We start from the raw sequence: 25,812 nt of genomic DNA, 5'->3' as shown, positions 1-25,812 counted from the left end.
CTGCTAGTGAATGTCTTAGGTTGAGTTCCCTGGACACTGAGACTGAGATGGAGATTCTTGTGCAAATTATTCATTGCAGAGTGTTCTCAGAAGAAAGGGAGGAAGATGAGATATGGCAGAGAACAAAGCTAAGGGAGGATGTGGAGACCTGCAACTTCCTGAGCCCTGGGTAAAGGGGAGGTCTGGAGTAGGAAATGTACTAAAGAGTTGGTCCCACCTTGAGGCAAGGGGGCCAATATTTGTACCATGGTGTTGGTCAGCGACTGGCTGTGGGCTGCCATGGGAATGCATGACCTCCTGGGGAAGTGGTTCCCTTTTGCCTAATGGTACTTCTCTAGGAAGGGAGGTATTTGTGAGCCATTTGCTGCCAGAACCCACAGCAGCTGGAGAGTAGTCACACCCGCCCAGTAAAGGAGATTGGGGCTGAGCCTAAACAGCATCCACTATGGGCAAGTTTTGTCTCTGCCTTTGTACTGCCATGGACACCTGTACTCCAGTGTGTCACTGCCAACACCACAGAAATTTCATCTCAGCCACTCCCTGTTAGATTACCTTAAGCAAGTTGCATAGCCTTATTTCATGTGCAAAACAAATTATCATATGTGCTTCATGCAGTCATATTAAAAATTCCATTAGAAAACGCTAGGAATGTTGTGTGCAGTCGCAGCACATAGTAGGTCTTTACTGAAATCAGTCCCCAGCGCTACCTTATCAGAGGCCCTTCCCAAAGGGAGGTGGGAGTTGCAGATGGACAGTGGGAGAAAAGTGACTCTCGTCACTGTGCACACCACCAATTTACAGAGAAACAATACTTCTCCAGAGTGTGTGCGAGCTGCTCTGTTTCTGCTGGGCCATTGTTCTCTAGGCTCTATTCAAGTCCAGCAGTCAGATAATATTTTCTTTAAACAGAGCCAATCCCATATCAGGTGCTTTTGTTCTTACCTCTTGTCTTCTAAGGCGTCTGAATGTTCCTCCTCTGACAGGTTTATTTCATTGTGATCCATTTATTTCCACATGTTTCTCAACCTCATTTGATGGGTGAGGTGCCTGTGAGTGCCATCCCTTTCAAAGGGTGTTTTTGTTAATGTTCGTTCCCTGGTAGCAATAATGGCTGATGTAAATAATAACTGCCTGGGTCTGAGTGATGGGGATATTAGACTTTAAGCACAGGAGCCTCTTTTCATATCAGCACCAACTCAGAGAGCTACGGGACCACATTATGTAGCAGGGACAGGCCGGCATTCGGAGTGAGTGGAGGCTGAGTTCAGCTCTCAGCAATGCCACCTTCTGGGCTGGTGATCCTGGATAATTTATTTTTCTTTTCCAGACTTCATTATTTTTACTTGGAGAAACTGAAATATGAATAACCACAGTCATAGTTAATCATGAGAACTAAGTGCAATAAAAGCTTTAACTTCTTTGCCCATCTAGGTCCAATTAGTTCTTCAGGTCTTCCTGATTTATTGGCTAATCCTTCAAGGAATTCATTCTCTATGGCAAGATTGCTCAACCCCAGCACCATTGATGTCTGGGGCCAGATAGTTCTTTGTTGGGGGCCAGTGGTGGGGGGGCTGTCCTGTGCACTGTAGGATGCTTAGCAGCATCCCTGCCTCTCTCCACTAGATGCCAGCAGCATGTCAACCCCAATTGTAACAACCAAATACATCTCCAGACATTCCCAAATGTGCCATGGAGACAAAAATCATCCTCTGTTATAAACCTCCAGAGCCGTACTGTTTAATAGCAATAGAATTTGAATATTGTATGTAATCTTAAATTTCTTAGAGTCACATGAGAAAAGTAAAAAGAAACAGGTGAAGTTAATTTTAATAATATAATGTATCTAACTCAATACAGATGCTCCTCAACTTATGATGGGGTTATGTCCCAATAAATGTATCATAAGTTGAAAATGTTGTAAGTTGAAATGCATTTAATACAATTAACCTACGGAACATCATAGCTTAACCTAGCCTACTTTAAATGTGCCATGCTCAACACACTTACATTAGCCTGAAGTTGGGCAAAATCATTTAACACAAAGCCTATTTTATATTAAAGTGTTGAGTATCTCATGTAATTTATGGAATACTGTTCTGAAAGTGAAAAGCAGAATGTTTGCACTGGTACTTAAAGTACAGTCTCTGCTGAATAGGTATCACTTTCGCAGCAGCATTGTAAAGTCAAAGAACCTTAAGCCCACCTATCTTAAGTTCACAATCAGCTGGTATATCCAAAATACTATTATTACAATATGCAACAAAATTAAAGAAAACAACAGATGAAAGAACATTTTACATTCTTTTTTTGTTCTAAGTCTTTGGTGTGTATTTTACACATAGAACACTTCAATAAAATAAATTTTTAAATTCAGTTCCTCAGTTACACCAGCCACTTTTCAAGTGCTCTAAGTACTTGAAGTGCTCTAAGTACACCAAGTACATGGCTTGGTGACTACCACTGTGGGCAGTGCAGATCTAGAGGTAACACATCTAAGGTCATCTTTGTCCCTAGTTGGTGAATACAAATGTATGTGTAGAGAAGAGGCTCAGTAAATATTGAGTTCCTTTTTCTCCTTGTTGCTCTCTAGGGCTAGGTGACGTTTGGCAAAATCTGGAGATGTATTTGGTTGTCACAGCTGGGTGTGAGGGGCTATAGTCACCTAGTGGGTAGAGGTCAGGGATGTTTATATTGAGAGAAGTAAGGTAAAATCCTCTTCTGGCCAGGATTGGGCACTTTTCTGCAGTGAGCTGACTGGAGGCTGCAGTAGAGAAGTGACCAGTTAATTAACATTAAGAGAACTCAGTCTTCCCCAGGCCCACCAGTGCAGAAAGAAGGCCTCTTTTCATATCCCTCCTGCAGTTCAGCCAGGCCTTAAGGGGGTGGCCTGGACCTCTGAGCCTAAGAGGAGACTGACAGTGTCCAGTCTGGAGGCCAGAGTAGCTGTACTAAAGGTCATCCCCAGGGGCAGATCTGACTTCATTGTCTTGGCCATGCCCCTTGCCCATTGTCAATTTTCTACAGAGAAAAGAGCTGTGGGACAAGCCCTCATCTGGAGCCCAAACTCCATTCCTTAAAACTGGGGACCTTGAGCCAATCACTCAGCCTTTTGCCTTTCTGAGCTTCCCCTTCTTCATTTATGAAATAGTACAGTTGAGTCCCTGTACAGCCAGGCCTAATCATGGTGAGGGTCAACAGAAGAAATGGATGCACTCGTAACCCAGCTCCAGGTTTGAGACGATATTGGATACAACCTCCCTTATTATTCCTTTATTTCCTGTGTACCTCATGTTAAAACTCTGTCTTATTATTTCCCTGGATATTCTTTAAATCACGGCCTCGGCGCAGTGACAGGATTCAGGTCATCATACACTCTCTGGGAGTTCCTAGCAACTGTCCTTAAAGCAACTTTCCCAGGGGCAGCTCTACTCGGACCCAGGCAGAAGGAGTTTGAGCCTTTGGGAGAAAGCTATATGGGCCAAGAGAAGATGATGAAGCAAGGCAGCAGTCTCCCTAGGGTCATGCCCTGGGCCCTGTGAGCTTGGACACCCTGAGGCTTCAGTGACCCTCCAAGGGAGCATGTGCCCAGTGGAAGGGGTTGACAGATGGTGTGAGAACAGGAACCAGAGGCAGGAGAACCAGGTGAAGCTCCAACCTGAACAGCCACCATGAGGGGAAAATGCTTCGTGGAGAGAGGCAAAGACAGGCAGCAGAGGCAGGGGCACAGCCTGTCAGGAGAGAGGGAGCAGCTCTGGGGGACAAAGCATTGGGAATGTCCAATAAGATGATGAAAAGGAAAATATAACAGCAAGTATGTTACATACTTCCTACATGCTATGGAATGTGCTGAGTTTCACATCATTAACTCATTTAAACTTCCCGGCAACTCTGCCACATAGAGTACTGTTAGTAGTCACAGTTTACAGATGAGGAAACTGAGGGTCAGATGATTAAACATCACTCATCTCTGAAATGATGAAACTAGAATTCAAACCCAGGTCTCTCAAGACAGTCTGTAATCATAGTCTCCATGCTCTGTGCCCATAGACATTAGAGAACACCTATTCTGAGCCAACATTGGGAAATACCATGGCAGGATGGTTCAGGACAGTCTCAGAAGCCACATAATTTACTATCTGAGAGACTTTGAGCCCCAAAGTTTCCCCATTTTCTTATCTGCAAAATGGAAATACTAACAATGACCAGTTATTGAGAAGAATCGTGAGATAAGAAACTTCATTATCTTAGACTTGTGCCATCATTATAATGATCCTAAACCCATCTTACAGATGAGGAAATTGAGGTCCAGCGAGTGAGCAGCAGGCAAGCTGACCATTGGTAAGATTCAGGCAGACTGAATCTGGAACAGACTGTGACTGGTGACTGGGCCAGAACTGTGGTTTCTGAGAAACGTGAGTGGTGGAGGAAATAGGTAAGAGCCCATCAGGGCCTCAGGCCTGGAGCACCTAAAGTGCCAAATAGAAGTCATGAATCAGGGCTCATCAAAGCTTTAGGATATAAGGTGCATGGCTGGACACAGCAGCACAGCAACCCAAGCTCCTGCAATGACCCAAGGCAAGAGCAAGACTGAGAGCTGAGATGGGTGAAAGGATGTGGACATCCCTGAACCTTTGACCTGGGCATCCTCTAGTTCCCCTTGACCAGTGCTTTGGTTGGTTCTGGAGTGCACAAAGGTCGTGGCTGTGCCAGAAGACTAGGGGAAGAGCTACAGCTGGAGGCCACGAGGGCAGGTGACATCCAGGAGCCAGGCTGATCATTGCAGAGGACCCTCCTCAGCTCTTCTGGGCAACTACTCATATGGCTATAAGGCTGACACTACAGAATGGGGGAGGAGACGAGCCTTGGATCAAGTGCATTAGGATATGGTCCTTATCAACGTCTTAGAACAGATGCTCAAAGCTTGACAGACACAAGGCTATTGATACATCATTCGAGCTGCCATTTTCTGTTGCCAGTCTCCTCACTGAATCAAAAGACTTAATGCAGAAGAGGGTTGTCACATCCCTGTAGGGTGTTCTGTAGGAGATGATTGTTAATGTTTGTGCTTCTTCAAAACAAATGTCTAATCAGGGAGCATATATGACTGAGGCTCTCACTGCACCTTTTTCTTTCCTGGGATATTCTCCTTAAAGCAAGGAGAAATCAGTCTCCAGTCTTCCATTCAAACTGCCATTAAACTCAGATTCAGAAGCCAAGCATCATCCTTGCCTTCTCTTTTTCCTCATCTTCAGTATCCAATTTATCACTAAATCTGACAGATACTGCCTCTGAAATCTCTCCTGAATCTCTGTCTCCTTCCTCCTCACTGCTACAACTCATGTCTGGGACTCATGAATAAGGTTAGTGTCACAGATTCCAAATTGGGGTCCCCATGTCTTTACATCAATCCCCTTCCAATATTTATTCCCCACTGAAGCCAGAGTGATCATCTAAAAATAAGAGTATGATTCAGGCCAGGTATGGTGGTTCACACCTATAATCCCAGCACTTTGGGAGGCTGAGGTCAGTGAATTGTTTGAGCCCAAGAGCTCGAGATCAGCCTAGGCAATACAGTGAGACCATGTCTCTACAAAAGTAAAGTTAAAAAAAAAAAAAAAAAAGGCCAGGTGCAGTGGCTCATGTCTATAATCCCAGCCCTTTGGGAGGCCAAGGTGGGCAGATCATGAGGTCAGGAGTTCTAGACCAGCCTGACCAACATGGTGAAACCCCGTCTCTACTAAAAATACAAAAGTTAGCCAGGTGTGGTGGCACACACCTGTAATTCCATGTACTCAGGAGGCTGAGGCAGGAGAATCACTTGAACCCGGGAGGTGGAGGTTGCAGTGAGCCGAGATCACGCCACTGCACTCCACCCTGGGTGACAGAGCAAGATTCCGTCTCAAAAAAAAAAAAAAAAAAATAGCCAGGCATGGCAGCGCATGCCTGTGGCCCTAACTGGGGTGGGAAGATCACTTGAGCCCAGGAGGTTGAGGCTAAAGTGATCCATGTTCATGCCACTGCACTCCAGTCTGGGTGACAAAGCAAGACCCAGTCTCAAAAAAAAAAAAAAAAAAAAAAAAAGAGAAGGAGTCTAATCCTGATTAAAATGCTCCCAGGGCTCCCCTTGTGCTTTGGGATAACTAGCCTGAATCAAAGGCCATTTACCACCTAGTCCCTATCCCTTTTTTATCTCTCCAATTTTATTTCCTCCTCAGCATCCTGTAACCCATTCAAACTGATCATGTGAGTGGTACTTGCCTTCTCACACTCTCCTCTCTCTGCTGAGATGTTCTCCCTCTATGGTTTGCCTTATTCATCCTCTAGGATCAAGTTCAGACAGTTTCATCTCTGCAAAACCTTTGCTGGCCCCCATTATCTCCAGATTGCATGCAGAGATAGTCAACTGGCTGGGCCAGTTGGCACAAAGAACTGCAACCCCCTCCCCCACCCTAAGCAAAATTTTCTATTGAACGTGGCATACATTCAAGGTATAAGCATGTTTTGTTGGAGCTGTTTGATTTCTATCAACTCTTTCCCTGTGCCTAGCACACATTGTAGTGCTCATTCATTTGGCCCCATGCATGAATGATTTAATAAATCAGCAGATGGCTGACATTGATGGAGCATGTGCCAGGCATGGTATACTCACCCCCATCCCCACTTCTGCCTCCAGCCTGTGATGGTTCAAGCACCTCACTCTACTCACCGTCTACCATTTTGTTAGGCTAATTGTGAGTCACTAATTTTCAATCCAGTATTTGAACTCCATGCAGACTCACCTGCCAAGCTTCCTGGAGACTGAGTCTTCAGAGCCCTTGTCTGGAGCTCCCCCAAATCTGCTGGGGCTGGTCTTGCTGAGCCCGGTGTCTCACCTGGGATCGCATGGTGTTGGCCCAAAAGAGGTCGGGCTGGGGGCAGGAATTGTGGGCAGTCATAGGGAAGACCCTGTCTTAGGACTCTAACTGTGCCAGTGTGGCAAGTGACATCTGCTACAACCACACTGGCCACTTCTTCTACCCTCCTTACCTCTCACTAAGAGCAGACCTGCTTTTCCATCCATCCTTTGGGGAGGGGAACAGATCAGCTTTTAATACAGAACACAGTGATTCAGTGTTTCTACTTTCAAAAGCAAAGGGGCAAAGGCTAGAAGAAAGAAAACATGTTCATGGTGGATTTGGCTGGAATCTCAACAATCGATTCCGTGCTTGCTGCTGCTCATTTTATTACCATTGCACGGGTTAGTTGCACTAATCTGAAATTCTGTGCTGCGTGTTTACTGGCTCCTCTGTCTGATCCTGCTCATGCTTCCACTAATCCTTCCTATAGATTGCCTGCTTCCTCCCGTGCCCCTTCTCTCCTTTCCAGGCACTCTGATGCTAGCTGCAAGCTGCATGTTGCAGACGCGTAATCTGCACAAAGCTGCCCCAGATGGGCAGATCTTTGCTTCTCCTCCCCTTTCTTGCCCCTCTAAGTCAGGTAATACAGTCACCCCTTAGGGGATCAATTTGGCCAGAGTTGGTTGGAAAGAATTGAATTATGTTTCTGAGTATGAGCCTAGGGAAACCTCGGCCTCTGGTGCACCCTGCTATGCAGTTCAGACAAAGGAAGCTGAGACATATTATCCTTCCAGAAGCCTTGTGTTCTGCTCAGTCCACAACCAAGCAGGAGCCCCCATTCTTCTTCCCACATGCTGCCTGTCCATTTGGCTGTGAACCCTGTTAGAGTTTGCATTTCATTTAGTGAAACGCTAAGCTCCTGCTCCTGCTTGTAGTCCATCCCCAGGCTGTGTGGGTCATGACTCAACTTCACCTGGTCTTAGAAGTTGAATTGTGCTCCCCAAAGAGATATGTTGAAGTAATAACCCCAGTACCTGTGAGTGGAACCTTATTTAAAAACAGTATCTTTGCAAATGTAATTAGTTTAGATAAAGTCAGAAGGGTGGACCCTAATCCAATATGCCTGGTGTCCTTACAAGAAGAGAAAAACATCATGTAAAGACAGACTCATAGAGAGAAAGGCATTGACAACAGTGTCAGAGATTGGAGTGATGCATCTATAAACCAAAGAACGCCAAGCATTTCCAACCACTAGCAGAAGCTAAGAAGAAGCAAAGAAGAGTTCTACCACAGTCTCAGAAGGAGCATGGCCATGCTGTCACCTTGATTTGGGACTGCTGGATTCCAGAATTGTGAGGGAATAAATTTCTGTCCTTAAACCACTTGGGTTGTGGTTATTTGTAATAACAGCCCTGGAGAATGAATGCACTTAGAAATGCAGTGATCCTGAGCACTGGCCAGTGGGCAGTGGTTGAGCTTTAAGGGCTGTGCCTTTAAAGTGGACAGACCTGAAGAAAACTTTGGCCAAGAGCTGCCATCCAGAGAATCCCTTTGGCTCACCCCATCTCCCCTGTGAGGTCCCCTTGTTGACTATATTCTACATTTGGCCCAGACAGGTCTCCACTGTGTGGCTCTAACCCTTCCTTTCTTGGTTTGGTTTCTGCTTCTCCCTTTGAATACTCTCAGCATCTGCTGCTGGTCATGCCCTGGCCTGGGCTTTGCTTCACAAGCCAGGCTGTGGTAACCTGTTCTCAGTGTCCCGGAATTACATGACCTGCAGACTGTCCCTGATTGGCTTTTGTACTTGGCTCTACACTGGCTGCTCCTGAGAAGCCTCTCCTTGTCCCATTGCTGCCCTGGGACTGCTCTGAGCTTCACAGGAAGAATTACAGTCAGTTCAGTGTGACCACAGCTCTTTCATACCGGCTGCCTGAAGAACTCTAAAGGGACTATCACTTTGGTGCAGGGCATCCTAAAGAGTATGTGTTCTTCTTCTTACATTTGCTTTTTAGACTAAACCCTTAATCCCCAGTGCAGGCTGTGGGTGCTCCTGTCTGCAGCAGCTAAGCGGCTTTGAGCCTCCTGAGCTCCAGGCTCAAAGCACAGATTCTACAAGCAAGGATCCAGTACTGTCAGCGCTGAGATGACTCAGCCTCTTCATCCGCATCAGCAGGGCAGTCTGGACCACAGGGAGTCAAGGTGGGGAGGGAAAAGAGAAGGCCACTGAGTGGTCACAGGAATGCCCTGATGTGTCCCACACCATGGATGACATGTGGAAATCAAGTTTGTAGTCTAGTTTTGTCTAAGCAGAGTTGGGCTGCCCTTTCCTGTACACACTTCTGCATTGGTGCCCATCGCTCAGCTCTGATTTTTAGTTTGCACTTTCCTCTCCCCGTAAGTAGTGAGTTCCAAGACAGTAGTGTTGTCTAATTACCTTCCATGCTCAGCACCTTGCTATAGCCACTGTCATCATCATAATCCTAGCACTACTCAGGTTAGGCAATGTCCAGGACTATTCCTATGAAGCCAAGGGTTGAACTGATGCTAATGAGACCAAGGTAATGGATATAGTCCATGTGGAGGTCACTGGGCTTTGTCCAGTTATTTTCTTGGCCATGGGCTAAATTTTATTTCTGAATAAAGTCTAAGCCACACTTGTGGGCAAGTTTGACCCTCACCATGGATGCAGACTGACTGCCATAACACTCCTAAACCCAAGCCATAAGTTGACTCCTGATCTCTGCTTTAGCTTTGACCCCTACCTCAGCCACATCCTGGTCATTAACCTTGACTGTGGTCTGACACCTAAACCAGTCTACAAAGTATGCCCGATACTTGGTTTCTTAGACAACCTTATACCTGACTCTAGTCATAGCTTAAGGTCTTAGTCTTACCACAGTCTGAATCCTCTCTCTACCCCAGCTGGGTCTTAGCAGCCCTCACAGGTTAGGCCTCCTCGGCACAACAGAAAGTAGTTGAGGTCATTGGGAGGTATAAATGGATTTCCAGCTCACCAATGGTGAAACCTTTAAAAGGGTATGCTGTAGAAGGGGTGTGTCAATAATGACTGTGTCTGGCATCAGTTGGGCATGACTGCTCATAAATAAGTCTGTTTTCCTCTATTTCCATGGATAACAAAAGACACTTTCTTAATAGAATAAAGGAGTTTTCTTGCATCCAGAAGAGGTTCTCTATCAGAGTCTCATTTAGCCGTCTTTCCTGGTGTGTGTAACATGACAGAACTAGAATTTGACCTACACAGAGCATTTATAGTGTAAAACAAGGTCTATCTGGAAACATAGATTCAGGAGACCAAGCAAAATCTGCACTTGAGGAACAATTTATTTGAGTGGCCTGAGTGCTTTCAAACAATCAATTAAAGCTATTCCTGTTTCACAGGGTGCTAACCTCCATTCGAGGCCGAAAACGAGGGCAACTTCTGTCAGCAATATTTAGCAGTTTTAGTTGTATAGGCTGCGATGAAGTCAATTCTAACCTCTTAGGACTGACTGGGTAATATTGAGGAGTCTGGGATATTAGAAATGTGTATCTTCTTTGCACTTAACAGTACTTATTAAATGGTTTTCCACAGCAAGGGTAGAGCTATCTTTGAAAACCCTGCATCTCTGTGGTGTTTTCCAGCTACTTAACATTGACTCTGAGTTAAATCGTGACTAAAAGCAATTACTGTCATGATGAATTGAGGCAATTTATTTATTACTTGAGAAACATCCTAGGTGATGTCACTTAGGAGAATGATGAAATAATCCTTCTCAAGTGCTCTATTATCAACCAGATCTGGTGAAGGAGGCATTGCTTTGAGGCATGGGGAGGTAGTCAGCAATTTAAAAAAATTAGTCACAGCAAGATCAAAGAAAGAATATTGGAGACAAAGCAGAAAAAAATCACCTAAATTTGAGCAAAACTTATCTCCCTATGGAATTATATGGGATGGTTTGGTTGCTAAATATCAAGAAAGGTATTATATAGAAAGCCCAGCGATTATAATAAAACTAACTGCAACATATGAAAGGCTTGGAGGTGGTGGTTGATATACAAGAAAAGTGAAAAGGATGAGGGAACTTAAGTTAAAAAGGTCAAGTTTAAATATCATTTGAGCAAAGTCTGTATAATTTGGCTCATGTAACAAGATTCACATGACATGTTCATCAATCCCTTAGATATTAGAATAGGATACGTGGGTGCGAGGGCATGAGAGGAGATAATCTTCAAGAAAGATGCATGAAATAGAACTGCATGATAGAGTGGGTGGCAAACCCTGCAGAGACAGGCATCAATACAAAGAGATTTTAATCTGGCTGGTCAATGGAAGATTCTAGATCTAAATACAGGTCTGCTTCTTTCTTCCAGATATTTGAGAAAAGACAAACACGTTTCTCTGCTGAACGGTCTCTCCCCCTATTTATTAGAGAGGTGACAGAGTAGTACAATAGGTTAAAGAGAATAAACTCTGTGCTAGACTGCCAGGGCCTATGTCCCAGCTCTCCTGCTTGCTACCATTACTTCGTCTCTCAGAGGCTGTTCCCACATCTCAGAAATAGGTATAATGATGGAACCTCCTTCGTAGGTATATTAGTTCATTCCCACATTGCTATAAATACCCAAGACTGGGTAATTTATAAAGAAAAGAGGCTTCATTGGCTCATGGTTCTGTAGGCTGTAGAGGACGCATAGCAGCTTCTGCTTCTGGGGAGGCCTCAGGAAGCTTCCAATCATAGCAGAAGGCAAAGGGGCAGCAGGCATCTTACATGGCAGGATCAGGAGCAAGAGAGAGTAGTGGGCGTGGTGGTGGAGGTGCTACACGCTTTTAAATGACCAGATCTCATGAGAACTCACTCACTGTCATGAGGACAGTACCAAAGGGGATGGTGCTAAACCGTTCATGAGGGATCCAACCACCTCCTACCAGGCCCCACCTCCAACACTGGAGGTTACATTTTGACATGAGATTTGGGTGCAGACACAGATCCAAACCATATTGATAGGGCTGTGAAGATCAAAAGAGAGAATATATGTGAAGAGCTTAAAACAGCAGCCTGGATTGTAGTAAAAGCCCTAAATGTGTTACTTCTTTATTGTTCATTGTTAGTACTTTGCATGTGGTCAAATATCTTGACCCTTCTGTTTCCATCTTCTGGAAGAACTCAGTTTCACACCTGGCTGTCCTGAAAGTCAGCCACAATTTCTCCATGTTGGCCTTGACTTGGCTAAAATCAAGATGCAGTACTGGACATTCTCTCTGACTTACAAGTCCACACACCCCTCAAAAGTGGCAAAGAGAGGTGAGGCTAGCATCACTTGTTTATAAGAAGCCCATGCTTGTCCTTGGCCCCTTTGGTGTCACATCCATCCTTTACTGTTGCCCTATGCTCCTGGGCATGTAGGTGACCCCTGCATGGGACCCGCATGTCTACTGGCTTCTGGGTTTGGCTAATGGGAGACTTTAATAAGAGATGGTAAAGCTAGAGGAAGGGAGGAGCCTTCTGTCTCTTGGGCTCGGGCCCCTTCTTTGGCGGCGACTCCATGGCTTCAGGTCTCCAGATGGGTCTACCAGAGTTCCACTTCTGTTGGGTGATCCTTACTTATGGGCTTTGAGAACTCCACCACCTCTTTTTGTTTCTCCAGTCTGGGCTGGGTAGTGGCTTCCTGATACTACCACCCTCTGAGTTTCCCCACCATTGTCTCCTAATCCCTGTGTACTAATTCTCTAGTAAATTTGCTCTGTTTTAAAAGTTAGGAGTGGTTTCCTTTTCCCTGGTTGGATGCTGTCTGATGTGAGGCTGTGCTGGTTTCTGGTGATTATTTCTTCCTTTTTTAAGTGGTAAGGGTGGGGGTGGGGGGAACCTGATTTAATCATCTAGTCTATTTTTTTTCCTGTATCAACATCACACTAGTGTAAAGTATCTGAAATACACATTTTTTTCATTTTTAAAAAAAGTCAGCAACAGCATTTGTTTCTCCCCAGGCTTCTCGCACCCCTCCTGTTTGCTACAATTTCAGTTCTCAAAGACTGCCAAAGTAGTTCATGATCACAATTACAAATACTCTCAATGCCTTGGGATGCAATTTGTAAAGTCTAGAGGCTTGAATCTAATGAAGTATCCAGATGCTTCCCTGCCAACTTCTTTTCTGTCTTGGACTTTAATTCTATCTTAAAAATAATCTGCTATTCTGAGAATTTGTTTCCAGCGAAATCAAGAAGGTATATGGTGCTTACCTGACTTGAGAAGAGCCAGAAAGTTGCCCAGCATCTTCATCTTTTCCCTGTTATCTCCTCTTGGCAAAACCCCCATAATCAGAGATGCCTGTAATGCTTAAAACCTTCCCTGACATAGAAGTACCAGCTTAGAGTCAGGGTTTCAAAGGTTTTCCCTACTGGGTGCCAGATACATACAAAGCCAGAGTAAAGACAGAGAAACTCTTCAACAAAAGAAGCCATTCAGTTGACAGGGGTAAACTGCCAGCAAAGTAAGATTTGCCTCTGATAAGCCACACTGGGGATAATATGCCCTTGGATAGCTGAGAAACAACTGTGTGTTTTAAAGAGTGCAGTTTTTAGGAATAGTGTCCCTGAGAGCTGGCTTGCTTTCTTTACCGTCAGCAATGATCACCAGCATGGGTTATGCATCCATTGGGATTTACTTGGTTTTATCAATTGCAATTAAATGTTCTTTATCTGTGACTTCTATTTTTGCTCCATATCTTTACAAGGAAAATTCTCCGAAGTAAAGCTCTAGAATTGGGCCTGTCACCAGTGAGAGCACTTCAGAATGAATCATTAATCATTAATTGCCAATCCCTTGTTGCCAAATTATGTTATTGCTGCCATTAAGTCATCCAGATGCAAGCCCGATATGGGCCTTGCCTATATGAGGAAAGTTAAGTGAATCACTCTGGGGGCTCTGCCTTTATCCTGAGGATTGGATGAACTTAGGTAGCAGGTTACAAGGAGGCATTGCCCCAGCCTCTATCACCTACAGTTCATAGACACAAAAAATCCTAGTGCTACCCTGGATCCAGTGCTAAGGTCACATCATCACTGTGCCCCATACGTGAACAGTTCGGCGGAGTTTATCAAGCATTTTTCCCTCCATTATTACATTTGATTCTTAGAAAATCCCTGTGTGAACTTGGCATTTTCTCATTATTTCATAAATGAGAATATCAAATCACATTGTGGTTAACAGGTTTCACCAAGGTCGCATAACCCATTAGTGATGGCATCTAGATGCAAGCTTGCATATTTCCAACGTGAAACCCGATGCTTTTGACTAGACTCATAAAACCATAGCATCTCCACATCAAAAGGGGCATAAGAAGTCTTGTCGTCCTTTCTGCTTTATGGGGAGCACAGGATATTCCAGCCAGCTCTTGTCCTTGTTGATGACACATTCCCCTGCCTTTGTGGGTAACATGGGGAGGTTCAGGGTGAGGTGGCGGGAATGGACTGCATGGGAGTCTCATGGCTCTAAAGACAATAGGGATAATTTCTCTCACCAAGAGCATGAGTATTACTGGAATTAAGGGGAACCAAGTTGAGGTAAAAGATGACATCAGAGAAAAAGGTCAACATCCTGTAGACATGAGGTCCTCATGGCTTAGTTATGCATCCAGGAAGCCAAGGAGATGAGAACAGAGACAGAGTAAGCACGTAAAATGAAGGGCTGACTCTGATGCAGGACTTTGGAACCATAATGACCTCATCCTCTCTCTATACCATGATGCTGCATTGAAAGGGTCTGGGCTTTAGCCTCAGCTGATTAGCTCTTCCACATTCAAACGTTTCCTGTGTTGATTCCTAATCTACCCCCTGTCACTTCCACCCGATGATACAGCTCTGAGCTTTGAAATTAAAGGGACCAAATCTACTCCATCTTCTACAATGGCCCTTTATCTATCTAAAGGCAAAAATTAGGTCTCATCTGAATCTTCCCTTCCCTAAGATGAAAAATCCTGATTCAGAGTGATGTACCTTCAAAGTCAATAATCTCTGGAACATTGTGCATCTCAATCAATGTGTACCTGAATCATGTAGAGACCTTGTTACAATGCAGCTGCTGATTTAGTAGGTCTGGGGTGGGGCTCAAGATACTGCATTTTTGAAAAACTCCCAAGTTTTGTCAATATTCTGGTCAATGGACCAGTTTTTGAGTAGCAAGGCTCGTGGCCTGTCTTCACTCTGGAGGTCCCTATTGAGGGGTTGGGTTCACAGCTGGACAGGACTCACCAGAGCGGTCTGACCAGTGCAGAGTAGAGCAGGGCAGCGCTGCCCTTGTTAGGTCTCAGTAATCCTTGGGGAAAATCAGCTGAGAGTGTTGCTGGGTAGCATGGAAGGAGGCAGCAGAGAGAGAAAACATGGCAACTACACCCTATGTATGGAGCTAATATTGAGGGAGGGAAGTAGAGCTTAATAAACCAAGGGCCATGCCTTGTGCACCAGGTTTCCATATGTGAGAGTAGACAAGTAGCACATATAAAAGCCAAATTAAGACTCTGGGCTGGAGCTAGGAGGAGACTGGATCCTTAGCCGTCATGGCATTTGGGGAAAGAATAGACAGCAGGATGCAGCAGCAGCTGCTTTGAGAACTGGTTCAGCCTTTGGGAGTGCTCAGAGCTCAGAGGACACAGTTTGCTGTGCCGTCAGGTCAGGCTTGCAAGGCTTGCAGCATGATGTTGGAGAGGGAGTCTCCTGTCGGTGCGCTGAGTTCACAAGATTATTTTTGGTTATCATATCACACAGGAGACTCAAGTAGAGCCTCAAAGCTTCCCCAATTGGAGAAATTTATCATCTGGTGCCTGCCTAGATGCCAATTCTGATTTGCTTGGCCTATTCTCAGATTGGGTCCTCTGGAGGGTAAAGATGAGGAAGATGCATCCAAATCCCTCCTTCTCTCAGTTCCCAAATCCCCAGTCCCTGCTTAATAAACCAAAGTCACCCAGAGTCAGAGACAGCCTTTTAGGGACTAAGGCTGATACTAAGCCTGACTCTCATGGAAAGGGTATGCTTGGGGTAAAAGTAACGCAGGTGTTATCCCACTGAAGGGCTTCCAGTAGGATAGCCCTCTGAAAAGTCACTTTCGATTTTGGGGCTACTGAGTCAGACAGATTGCCTTCTATGTGGACCTACTGCTGGCATCTGTGGAAAGCGCACCACATTGCCAATGGCCCCATCAGTAGCCAACCCTGATGTGCTTTCTTATGACTCCCATTACAGGTCACATTCTGCTCCACTGAGCATTTAAGATGTAATCCCTGTGGCCACACCTGACTCTGCCACAAAAGCAGGACCCTCCCATCCTCTGTCCATCCCTCAGATATGGGAGTCACACGTGGATGCTGTCTTGCCTTTAGTCCATTTCCTCTATCCCTGTATCACCTTCGAACCCTGTCAACACACTTCCATTATGAACAGAGGCACAAATATCCAGAGTCTAGGGCAAGTTCCCCTAAAGAGTGCCAAAGGCAAAGCTGGATTTTCCCTGTCCCAGGGAATGTTCACGTTTCTGTATCTGATGTCTGGTTAGACCAACCAAGCATGGATTTTTCTGAAAACCTCACTGTGTAAAGTCTGTGATTTCAGCTCTGCTGCCTGTTGGCTGAACTCATTGAATTCTTCTAAACCTCTGGGCTCTGGACTTTCAGACAGCCTCCCCGAATCCCCTGAATGTTCTTCTGTGGCCCTCAAGTATGTTTTTTTGTAGGTTTATGGTCATTACTGAAGCTGCTTCTGTTTAGGAATGTCTTGGAATTCTTTTGGGAAAATTTTTCTAATACTCATCCAAGATCTTCACCTTCCTTTGTGTGTGGACTTGATTCTACCCTGGGAACAGCCTTTGGCATAGTTGATCATGCCCTCCTTTTTGAAACGTTCTCTTCTCTTGGCTCTAGGATACTACATTCTCCCAGGTTTACTTCCTACCTGTCTGGTCACTCCTGTTCCCCATTCAGGCTTATCTCCCTCTACTCACTAAATACTGCAGACCCTCAAGTCTCTATTCTAGGTCTGTTTCTCCTTCCACTCTTTATTCTCTCCCAGGGTGATTTCATCAACAAGCCCCCATGCTTCAAATACCATCTGTGTACATATGACTCACACATTTTTGCCTCCAACTCTGACCTTTAATTTAGAGCTCCAGATCGCATTTTTGGCTACATACTTTTCTGGAGTATGTCTCAAGCTCCAGTTGCCCTAGATATATTTTCCCCCTAAAGCTATTCTTTTTCCATTGTGTCCGGAACCCGTAAACATTACCATCATCCACCCTATCATGCAAGCCAAAGATTTGTGGTCATTCTTGACAGTTTTTTCTCCTTTATTCCCCATATCCAATCCATCAACAGATTTTATCTATAACTATTTCAAGTAATTGTCTCTTTTATCACATCTGCCTATCTTCACTGTCATCACCTGAGCCTAAGCAACTATCATCTCCCATCTGAATGCCTGCAGTGGTCTCAAAACTCATTTCACCAATCCACTTTGGTTCCACACTAAAACTGGAATGATCTATTGGAAATACAAATCTGACCATATCATTGCTCCTTGAATAACACTTAAATGGTGCCCTGTGTTCCTTTGGTTAAAGAACAAAAGCCCTCATTGTGGCCAGTAATATCCTGTGTGGACTGATTCATGATGCCCTCTCCAGCTTCTTTCTCATCTTTCCCTCCTTGCTTTCTTGCCCCGGTTATACTACATTTCTTTCTTTCTTTCTTTCTTTTCTTTTTTTTTTTTTTTTTTTTAAGTACAACAGGGTGCTTGCCCCATTGCACAGCTTTATCCAAGGCTATTTCTCCTGCGGCTCCCATATGCTGCTTTCATGATCCCTTTGCCTGGTTACAGCCTGTCTTCCTTTGGAGCTCACCCCTATTAGGGGTGAATTGCTCCAAGAAGCAATGCATTTTTTTAAATTATGCAAGTATCTATTTACAAGTGTCATGTACTTCTCTGTTCAAACCTTAACAGGGTTCAAGTTTGCTATTACTGATTCTTGATTTATTAATTATATTCCCCTACCCACAACCACCACTAATTGTAGACTCTGAGAGCAGGAACTGTTCCTGTTTTGCTCACCACTGTATCACCAAATGCCTGGCACATAGAGGGTATTTATGATCACTTACTGAAGGAATGAAGTATGAGTCTCATTAGACCAAGCTAATAGCATTGTTCCTAGAGTAATAGGATCCTCTCTAGGGGCTCTTTGCCATTGTACTCCTAGTCTCTAGAACAGGACCTGGTAGCAGGCACACTAAGTAAAATTAGGCTGTGCCAGTGAGTGAATGCCCCAGAGACAACCCTTCCTCCAAATCTAAATAAAAAGACTCTATCAATATTAAGGAAATTTCGATCTGAGATTCTCCCCTTCCTTTATGCTTGCTACATTGTGGATTAACCGCATCTCAGAAATCATGTCTCTAGCCTGGGAAATGGGGGCTGCATAGGAGCTCCTCAGAGCCAGCCCTCGTCCCCCCATCCCGGAATGTCAGACCAGTCCTGCTAAAGAGATGGTGGCCAACTCTTTCTGGAATTCTCTAGGCTGTAGATGAGAAGAGTCTACTCAGTCAGCCCTGGAATTTGATGAGTTGGTTTTGCCATTAGCTTGTGAAAGGAATGAATAAAAATTCCTCATCCATAAGTCCTGGGAACAGAATCTCTGACTCCACAGACAGCATAGTTTAGCACACAGCACATGGCCACTCAATGGCAAAATAATGAATGATTGAATGGATAAATAAAGCCCACAACTGTGGTTCACTCACCCTCATATTATGTTATAATTTATCTGTTAAGCAGCAATGATGAGGAGGGAGGCCCGTGCTAGACACTGACATTAGAGAGATGAATAGGGTGACTTACCATTCTCACTAGAGAGACTTGGCCAATCAAACCCAACATGTCTAAGTTACAACAGCTTGGGTAAAGTGCTCTGAGAGAGGAAACACTTAATGCTCTTAAGCAAAAAAAAAGGGGGTGTATCAATGTGCTGGAGGGCTTAAACATCAGTGCATTTTGGGAATCAGGACCATAGCTTTTGGGTAGTAGCATTCCTTCAACTCAAGACTCTGCTGAGTTCTGTGAACACAGTTTCTCCTTAAAAAAGGAGAAAACTCAATTTGCTTCCATGAGAACAAATGTGTGTGGGCAGAGACGTCATCCCTTTAGCTAAACACCAAACAACCACAAACATTTAGGGAGCCCTATTACCAGTCAGAGTCTGTGCTAACATGGGAAAACTAAGATAAACGAGGCGTAATCTTGCCCCTGAGGAGTTTGCAGACCACTGGAGGAGACAGATGTGAAAACAAATAACTAATAATATTGGTGCATTGTAGTAAGAGATATTGTGAGGCATGTGCAAAGTGTTATAAAGTGTTAATAGAATTTAGAGAAGAGGGAGAAACTCTCCCAGGGGCACAGGCTCAGAGAAAGTGTATTGGCTGATGAAGAATGAGCTGATGTAGATGTGGAAGAAAAGAAGGAATGAGTTAGGAAAAGGACAGTTTGGACTTTAAGCTGCTTCACACTTAAAGGCTGGCACCAATGGGAATATAAATAGAAGCAGGAGGAAATTCACTTAGGGTGCTGATAACCCCTGGACTACTCTCTAGAATGTCTGAAATAAGATGTTGCCTCTGATCCCTAGTACATTGCATGAAGATACTGGTTTTTGGCATTCTTTGCCTGCTTACTTTGCTATGGCATAAGCAGAATGGTTGTTTTAGGGAGAAGGGATTGAGGAACTAGATGACTTGAGAGCTGGATTCAGGGTTTCTGACCATTGAGGTCTAAAATTGGAATCAGGAAACCCGTGGAATTCTGGCCCTGACCTTTATCAGCCATGCGACTTTTAGCAACTTCCCTTGGTTTTCTCATCTATAAAATGGGAAAATCAGTATCTCATCTAGCTTTGGAAATGTTTGTGAGGATTGACCAGGCCAGATCCATGAAGTTACCCAGCACAGGGCTAAGGATGTATAGTAAGTGGCCAGTTACCTGCCCCCTCTACTGAGGATTGTGTCAGCAAGTTAACACCTGGTAGAGCATGTTGCATTGGTATTAAATGCTAAAAATGGAATTGATCAGATTTAAGTGTTTTTTTGAACCCACGGTGTACTCAAGTTCCCCTGAATATACAAACTTTTTGCCCTACCATTTGTTTCCTATAAAGAACAAAACAAAAACCTCTTTTTATCTTTAAAAATCTAGTGATTTAAATTGTGTTGCCCCAAAATAAAGCTGTTATTTCCACCATTTACCTGAAAGAATAATGCAGGGTTAGGTATAATTCCCAGTGTTCCATGGTTTGATCCTAGAGACAAAGCAATATGAGAGAAAAAAAATCTTAACTTGATTCGCCTTGAGGAAAAGAATGCTTCAACACAGTTGCCCAAGTGAGAACCTTGGTCAACCCACTTAATTTCTCTGCATGTCAGTTTCTTCATCTCAAAAGAATCTAATGATAATCCCAACCTCACAAGGAATGGATCCTCAAAAGTTATTAAATGGGACAGTGTATGTGATGCCCTTAGCACAGTGCCTGGCACATAGTTAGCACTCAACTAAAGGAAGCTGTTGTCATTATGATGATTGTCTAGTCACATGTGTGGGTGCTTTCAACATTGCTATCCTTCCCTTTCCCTTCCTAGGTGCCTCCACCCAGAATTCTAACACTGTGGAGCCAGAGAAGCAGGTGGACAACACCGTGAAGATGGCTGGCGTGATCGCTGGCCTCCTCATGTTCATCATCATTCTCCTGGGCGTGATGCTCACCATCAAAAGGAGGTGAGTCTCTGCTGCCTGGAAGACTCTGCTGACCCGAGGTGACCCCAACGTTGCTGTGTGGCCAGGTTTTTGCTCTGTTGATCATTGTCCAGCAGGGATCTTCTGATATAACCATTGAGGTCCGGAAATACGTGGGCCGGCTGTGGTTCACTGTGTTGCTGTTTGAAGGGTGCATGCTGCCTGCTTGGCAGGTGGTCCTGAGGTGGCCAGTTTCTTATGGGCCAGTGATCCCTATGACTGAACCACCGTGTTGTGCCATGGGATTCCATGTATCGTGAATTGAGTCTTATAGGAGTTAACTGCTGTGTTGTTATCAATCATGTCATCAAGATAGCTCGGGAGCCCCAGGAACATAGATGAGTCCAGAAACACAGTTGCAGGAAAGTAGTGTTTACCATTCTCACCTCCATTTGCCCCTGATTTCCACTGGTCAAATAATAGCATCCCAGGCTGCCCTCTCCATGAGAGAGAAATCCTACAGTGGTGTGAGAGTTCCCAATTACAAGTCCTATTACAGGCTCTGTACTATGCCCTGTCCCACAAAACCTTCCCAGCTGGGTTGCTGTTGTTTGTCACCTCTTAAAAGCATGTCTCCCCGGACTCCTCTGGCCAGCTACTAGTTTGCTCATACTGTGTGTTTTCTCCGGTTGCATTTCTCATGAAAGCATGCACACAGATTCCTCCCTTATTTCCAAGATGTACTACACCAGCATCCTCTGTTTCAGAGGCATTCACAAGGCTTGCGGATAACACAAGGAAATTAGAGGGAAGAAAATACAAAGGGTGAATATCAGCTATCCCTGTCCCCAGGGTGCACTAGTTATTCCTCTAAACAGAGAGTCTTACTCGCCCCTCTCCTTAGCCCCTGCCTGCCACATGTTAACACATCTACTTCCCACCTCCACATCTTCTCAGTTTCAATGCCAGGGCCCCAACCTTAGTCTCTACCTTCCCACTCCTCAGTCTGTCATAGCAAAGAAAACATTTATCCACGTTATAATGCTAGGTGGTGTATTGTACCCTGCCCCCAGGCAAAAGAGCCTTCTACATTATTAACCAAACCAGCACCTCAGCCTGAAGCTCTGGGTTTGCTTATGCACAGAGTTCAGGGCAACCCCAAGAACAAGGGCTGGGAACTTGCTTCCATCTATAGGGTGAAAAATGCTCATCAAATGTGTTTCCCACCAGAACAAAGGGACAGAATACCCCTAACAACTAATTCCAGCTTCTACCTTAGGAACCACATGAATATAAAATGCAGATTTTTTTTAAAGAAAGCAATATCCCCATTTCCAGTGATCAGTGATTTAGAAATACTAGGGTCCCCACTACACATGCAGTCAACCCTCTCTTGGCTATGCCAGCACCAGGATGTCCCTCTCTGTCTTTCTCATGGTTCTGCTTTGGATCAGTCATACCTGCCTCTGGCCAGGACATTGTACTGTGAAGACATCTTTTCTTGACATTTTTTGTCTAATAGGATCATGTCTTGCCTCAAGCTCCCAGCAGAATGGCTTAAGAGCTAAGGTTCTCCTCCAGCTACTAATTTTCTGGTTGGAGAAACTAGGGGTAACAGAAGGTACTATCTTAATATTGGGGGTGAAGAGCCCTCAAAGGGTTAAGGTCAACACTACATTGTCATATCACCATCATCACTGATAACACATGGCCACATTATATGTCCCAGTGACTAGTCTGCTGCTATTACATAGGGTAGTATATGACTTTTGATTTCTCTGGGGGCAGTAAGCACATTGTACATGTAAGATCATTGAAATGTTTCTTAGAGTTACAGATGTATTAGAGGCAGAGGTGAAATGTTTCTTAGAGTTACAGATGTATTAGAGGCAGAGGTGAGTTTGGGATTGTCCACCCAAATTAATGGAACTGAATACCTCTTTGACAGACCTGAAGTTTTATTATTCTTTGCCACTGATTTGTAAATCAGATATGCTCTTCCAATTTTGCTCTTTCTAAAGCCTGGCTTAACCCACGTCACCATCATCTGTGAGATTGTGAAGAAATTTCACTTCCTTCTCACAGCTATTTCTGAAATGTGTGAGTGTGACTTTTTGGGAGGGAGGAAAAGGCTTTATGTTTCCAGGGTGGGAGCAACTATAAAATGAGTCCTTTGTGGTAGTTTTAACCTCCTCTGAGTATCTTCATCAACTCTCATGTCTATCAAAACTGTCCATCAGACCCAATCAACAGGCATCACATGATCACCATTTCTCCCCAGGAGGCAAAACCTGGGCATTGCATGTTGTGGGGTGCTAATCAGTGTTTATATATATGGCATCTTTTGAAGAAAATAAGACATTTTGTTGGCCTAGTTGATTGGAACAATTTACAGATGGGAGGGGAGGGTAGGAGGAGAAGAGGAGAAAATGGGGAGGAAGAGAGAAATTGCACATAGGCCTGCACTCTTTCCACTAACATACAGTGTCTTCCTGTGTCTAGAGATGCCCCAAAGGAAAGCGAAATTCTGTGCACCTCTTCTGTCCGCAACTACCCCCAGCTGCATATATATATTAATATATACTACACTGATCAGTTGAGTCTGCTACCAACTTACTGTTGGCCAGAATACTGTCTACATCTACCTCAAAGGAAGATGTATTCAAGTCAAAGAAACTTCCAAGTAACAGGCTCATCACCGTAGCTCAGGATAGTAGTGTTAACATCTCCTCAATATCCTATCATCATCTACAGTGCTTGGACTCAGGAGTTCACAGAGGCCAACACCTGCTACAATCCCTCCACTGGCTTAAGCTTGCCTGGGTCTTCTCCCTGCCTTCCCTGGGCATGGACATGGTTGCTTTCTGGGGTTTTTTTCTGCTCCTAATAGATTCAACTGACTCAAAGCCTCCCTAAAGCTATAGCCACAGATGTTTCCAGCAAACATAAGATGTCCCCAGCTTCTCCCTCTGAAGGTTTGTGATCACTGACTTATAGCTTCCTTGCCACTGTCCAAAGAGAGTCCTTCTCTTCCTGTTAGGGGTTTCCTTTTATGACACAGAACTAGAAGACAGACAGAGAATGGGCTTGAGATCCAAGGATGAAGGGAAGGGTTTAATGAAAAAAAGCTAAATTAATTTATATTTAGACAACTGAAAACAAAATAGAGGAGGGAAAAGAGAGAATATCAACAAAACTTGAGAGGTTGCCTGGTTTTGTGTTGTAACGGGGGGAGGGAGATGTTGAGAAATGAAAAGGAGAAAGGGATATGAGATGGTGGGTGATTTAAATGGGATTCTCTTATAGTTTGGAAGAGAAGCAAGTCAAAGTTTAGAATTCTTTTTGCATTACCTTTGGCTGTTTGAACTGGGCTGTATTGAATGTAGAACCATATGGAATTAGGATTGCATGGACATACACAGGATGATATGAGCATTATAAGAAGGGATCCTGGAGCCCCTCACTTACAGAGTTAACTACCAGTGTGGTTTTAGCCACACCAACTACAAAATATCCATCCTTCTGCTGTCACTAGATAGTGGCTCCATCTTTTTCTTCTGGATCTGTCGATCACATCTAGAGTTCTGAATGTTCTGTAATGGGTACCCCATGTCATTATGTAGTAAAACATACCTCCTTTTCATGAACACCATGTTAAGTCCTGACATAAGAGAAAGACCTTCATCACTGATTCAGCACTGCAGTCCTGATCATCTTCATCCCTTGCCTCCTCCCCTTAGAACTGTTAGACATCCTCCCCACTCCTCCAAAATCAGCAATCAAGAGGTTGCATGACCAGCTCTATGTTTTCTTAACTTAATACCATGGGGCACTGTGTGCCTTTAATGCAAATTAAGATGAAAAGATCAAGTATTATTGCCTTAACAAGCATGTCTCAATAGTTGAAGGTGTTCATTAGCCACTCACGTATGAGAAGGTCTACAATTCAATGTTTGTTTGTGGAGCGTGAAATTATATGTATGTGCACACAACTTTCATATAGTTCAATTTTATCCCTTGGGACACACTTCCTGGAGTCCGAACATGGTCCCTTAAAGCTCAAAGCATGGCCATGCACTTATGCATAGGGAAACACCAAAGTCAAGTTATGCAGGACTTTTCACAAGATCCAAACCCCTGGACTTGCCTGGATCCTACACTAACCTGTCCATCACATTTTAATTTTCAAATGAGAACTAGGAAATTTTAGGGAGGTGTATTCAAAGTTGGTACCATCCATGCATGGTTCTAGCCAGACCCTCCCCTGCCCAGCTCGTCCTAGTCCAGCCTGAACTTTTTGCCAAACTTTCCTTGCCTGTCCAAATGGAAACTTCTGTTCCAAGAGTGTATTTGGAGTGTCTTGAATATAAATATGAATATCTATTCTGAGATTTTATATGCATCTCTGGTTATACATCAATTCTCTGTGACTTGTACCTGCCCTCCAGTAGCTCTCAGTCTAATGGGACAGAGAATCAGAAAAACTGGCCCCAAATTTTTAGTCCTGTTTATTTGCTGTTAACCTTGGAGAAGCAACTTAACAAATCTCAGCCTTTGCTTTCCCTTCTATGAAAGGTAGCCAGTTTTATGGGGCTATTCTAAAGATCAAATGAGCTAATTATTGAAATAGGCTTTGTTCCCTGAACCTGCTTAAGGAATTACAATGCACAATATCTACAGAAACATTCATCTCCACATGACCGTCAACTGTACCAGGCCAGCTCCAAACCCATTACTAACATGCTAATGGCAGGGTTGCAATCAATGCTCACACACTGACATAATTTGCATCATTTTACATTTAAACTGCAGCCATATTCTGATTTTAATCTTCCTAATAATCATAGTAGGTTAGGTCTGTTGCTTGTTTGAAAAGAAGAAACTGAAGTTCAAAAAGATCATATGAGTTGGTGAACGTTTTGGGCAGAGCTGATGTGGAAACCCAGTCTCGGTGTCTCTAGAGCTCATGCTGCTAACTTCTACTCTGTCAGTCCATGGAGACTGACAGAAAATAAGCAAATCCTAGACTAAGAAACATGTGACTCAGATTCGGTACCACTTTCCTCTCTGGGGCTTGTTTTTCCCAATTTCACTATTTTCTTCTTTTGAGCATGCTGTTTCCCTGAATGAAATGTCCTGAGATTTCTCTTAACCTACAAAGTTCCTATCACACTCTGACTCTCAGCCTCTTGTTCTTCCTAGTAGGACTCC

General features: G+C 44.1%; 1 protein-coding gene across 6 annotated transcripts in view; it reads left to right on the top strand.

Annotated features, from left to right (window-relative positions):
* Positions 1-25,812, top strand: part of PTPRT (protein tyrosine phosphatase receptor type T) — a 1,130,568-nt gene that overhangs the window by 939,392 nt on the left and 165,364 nt on the right. For all 6 annotated transcript variants that reach the window (XM_024238852.2, XM_063720525.1, XM_054542313.1 and 3 more), the window contains exon 14: positions 20,508-20,643. In XM_024238852.2, the coding sequence (XP_024094620.2) occupies positions 20,508-20,643 (136 nt within the window). The remainder of the gene's footprint in view (positions 1-20,507; positions 20,644-25,812) is intronic.

Source organism: Pongo abelii, chromosome 21, assembly GCF_028885655.2.
Source record: "Pongo abelii isolate AG06213 chromosome 21, NHGRI_mPonAbe1-v2.0_pri, whole genome shotgun sequence".
NCBI lineage: Eukaryota > Metazoa > Chordata > Mammalia > Primates > Hominidae > Pongo > Pongo abelii.
The sequence above is the reverse complement of the archived record's forward strand: the minus strand, read 5'-3'. Positions and strand labels throughout refer to the sequence as shown.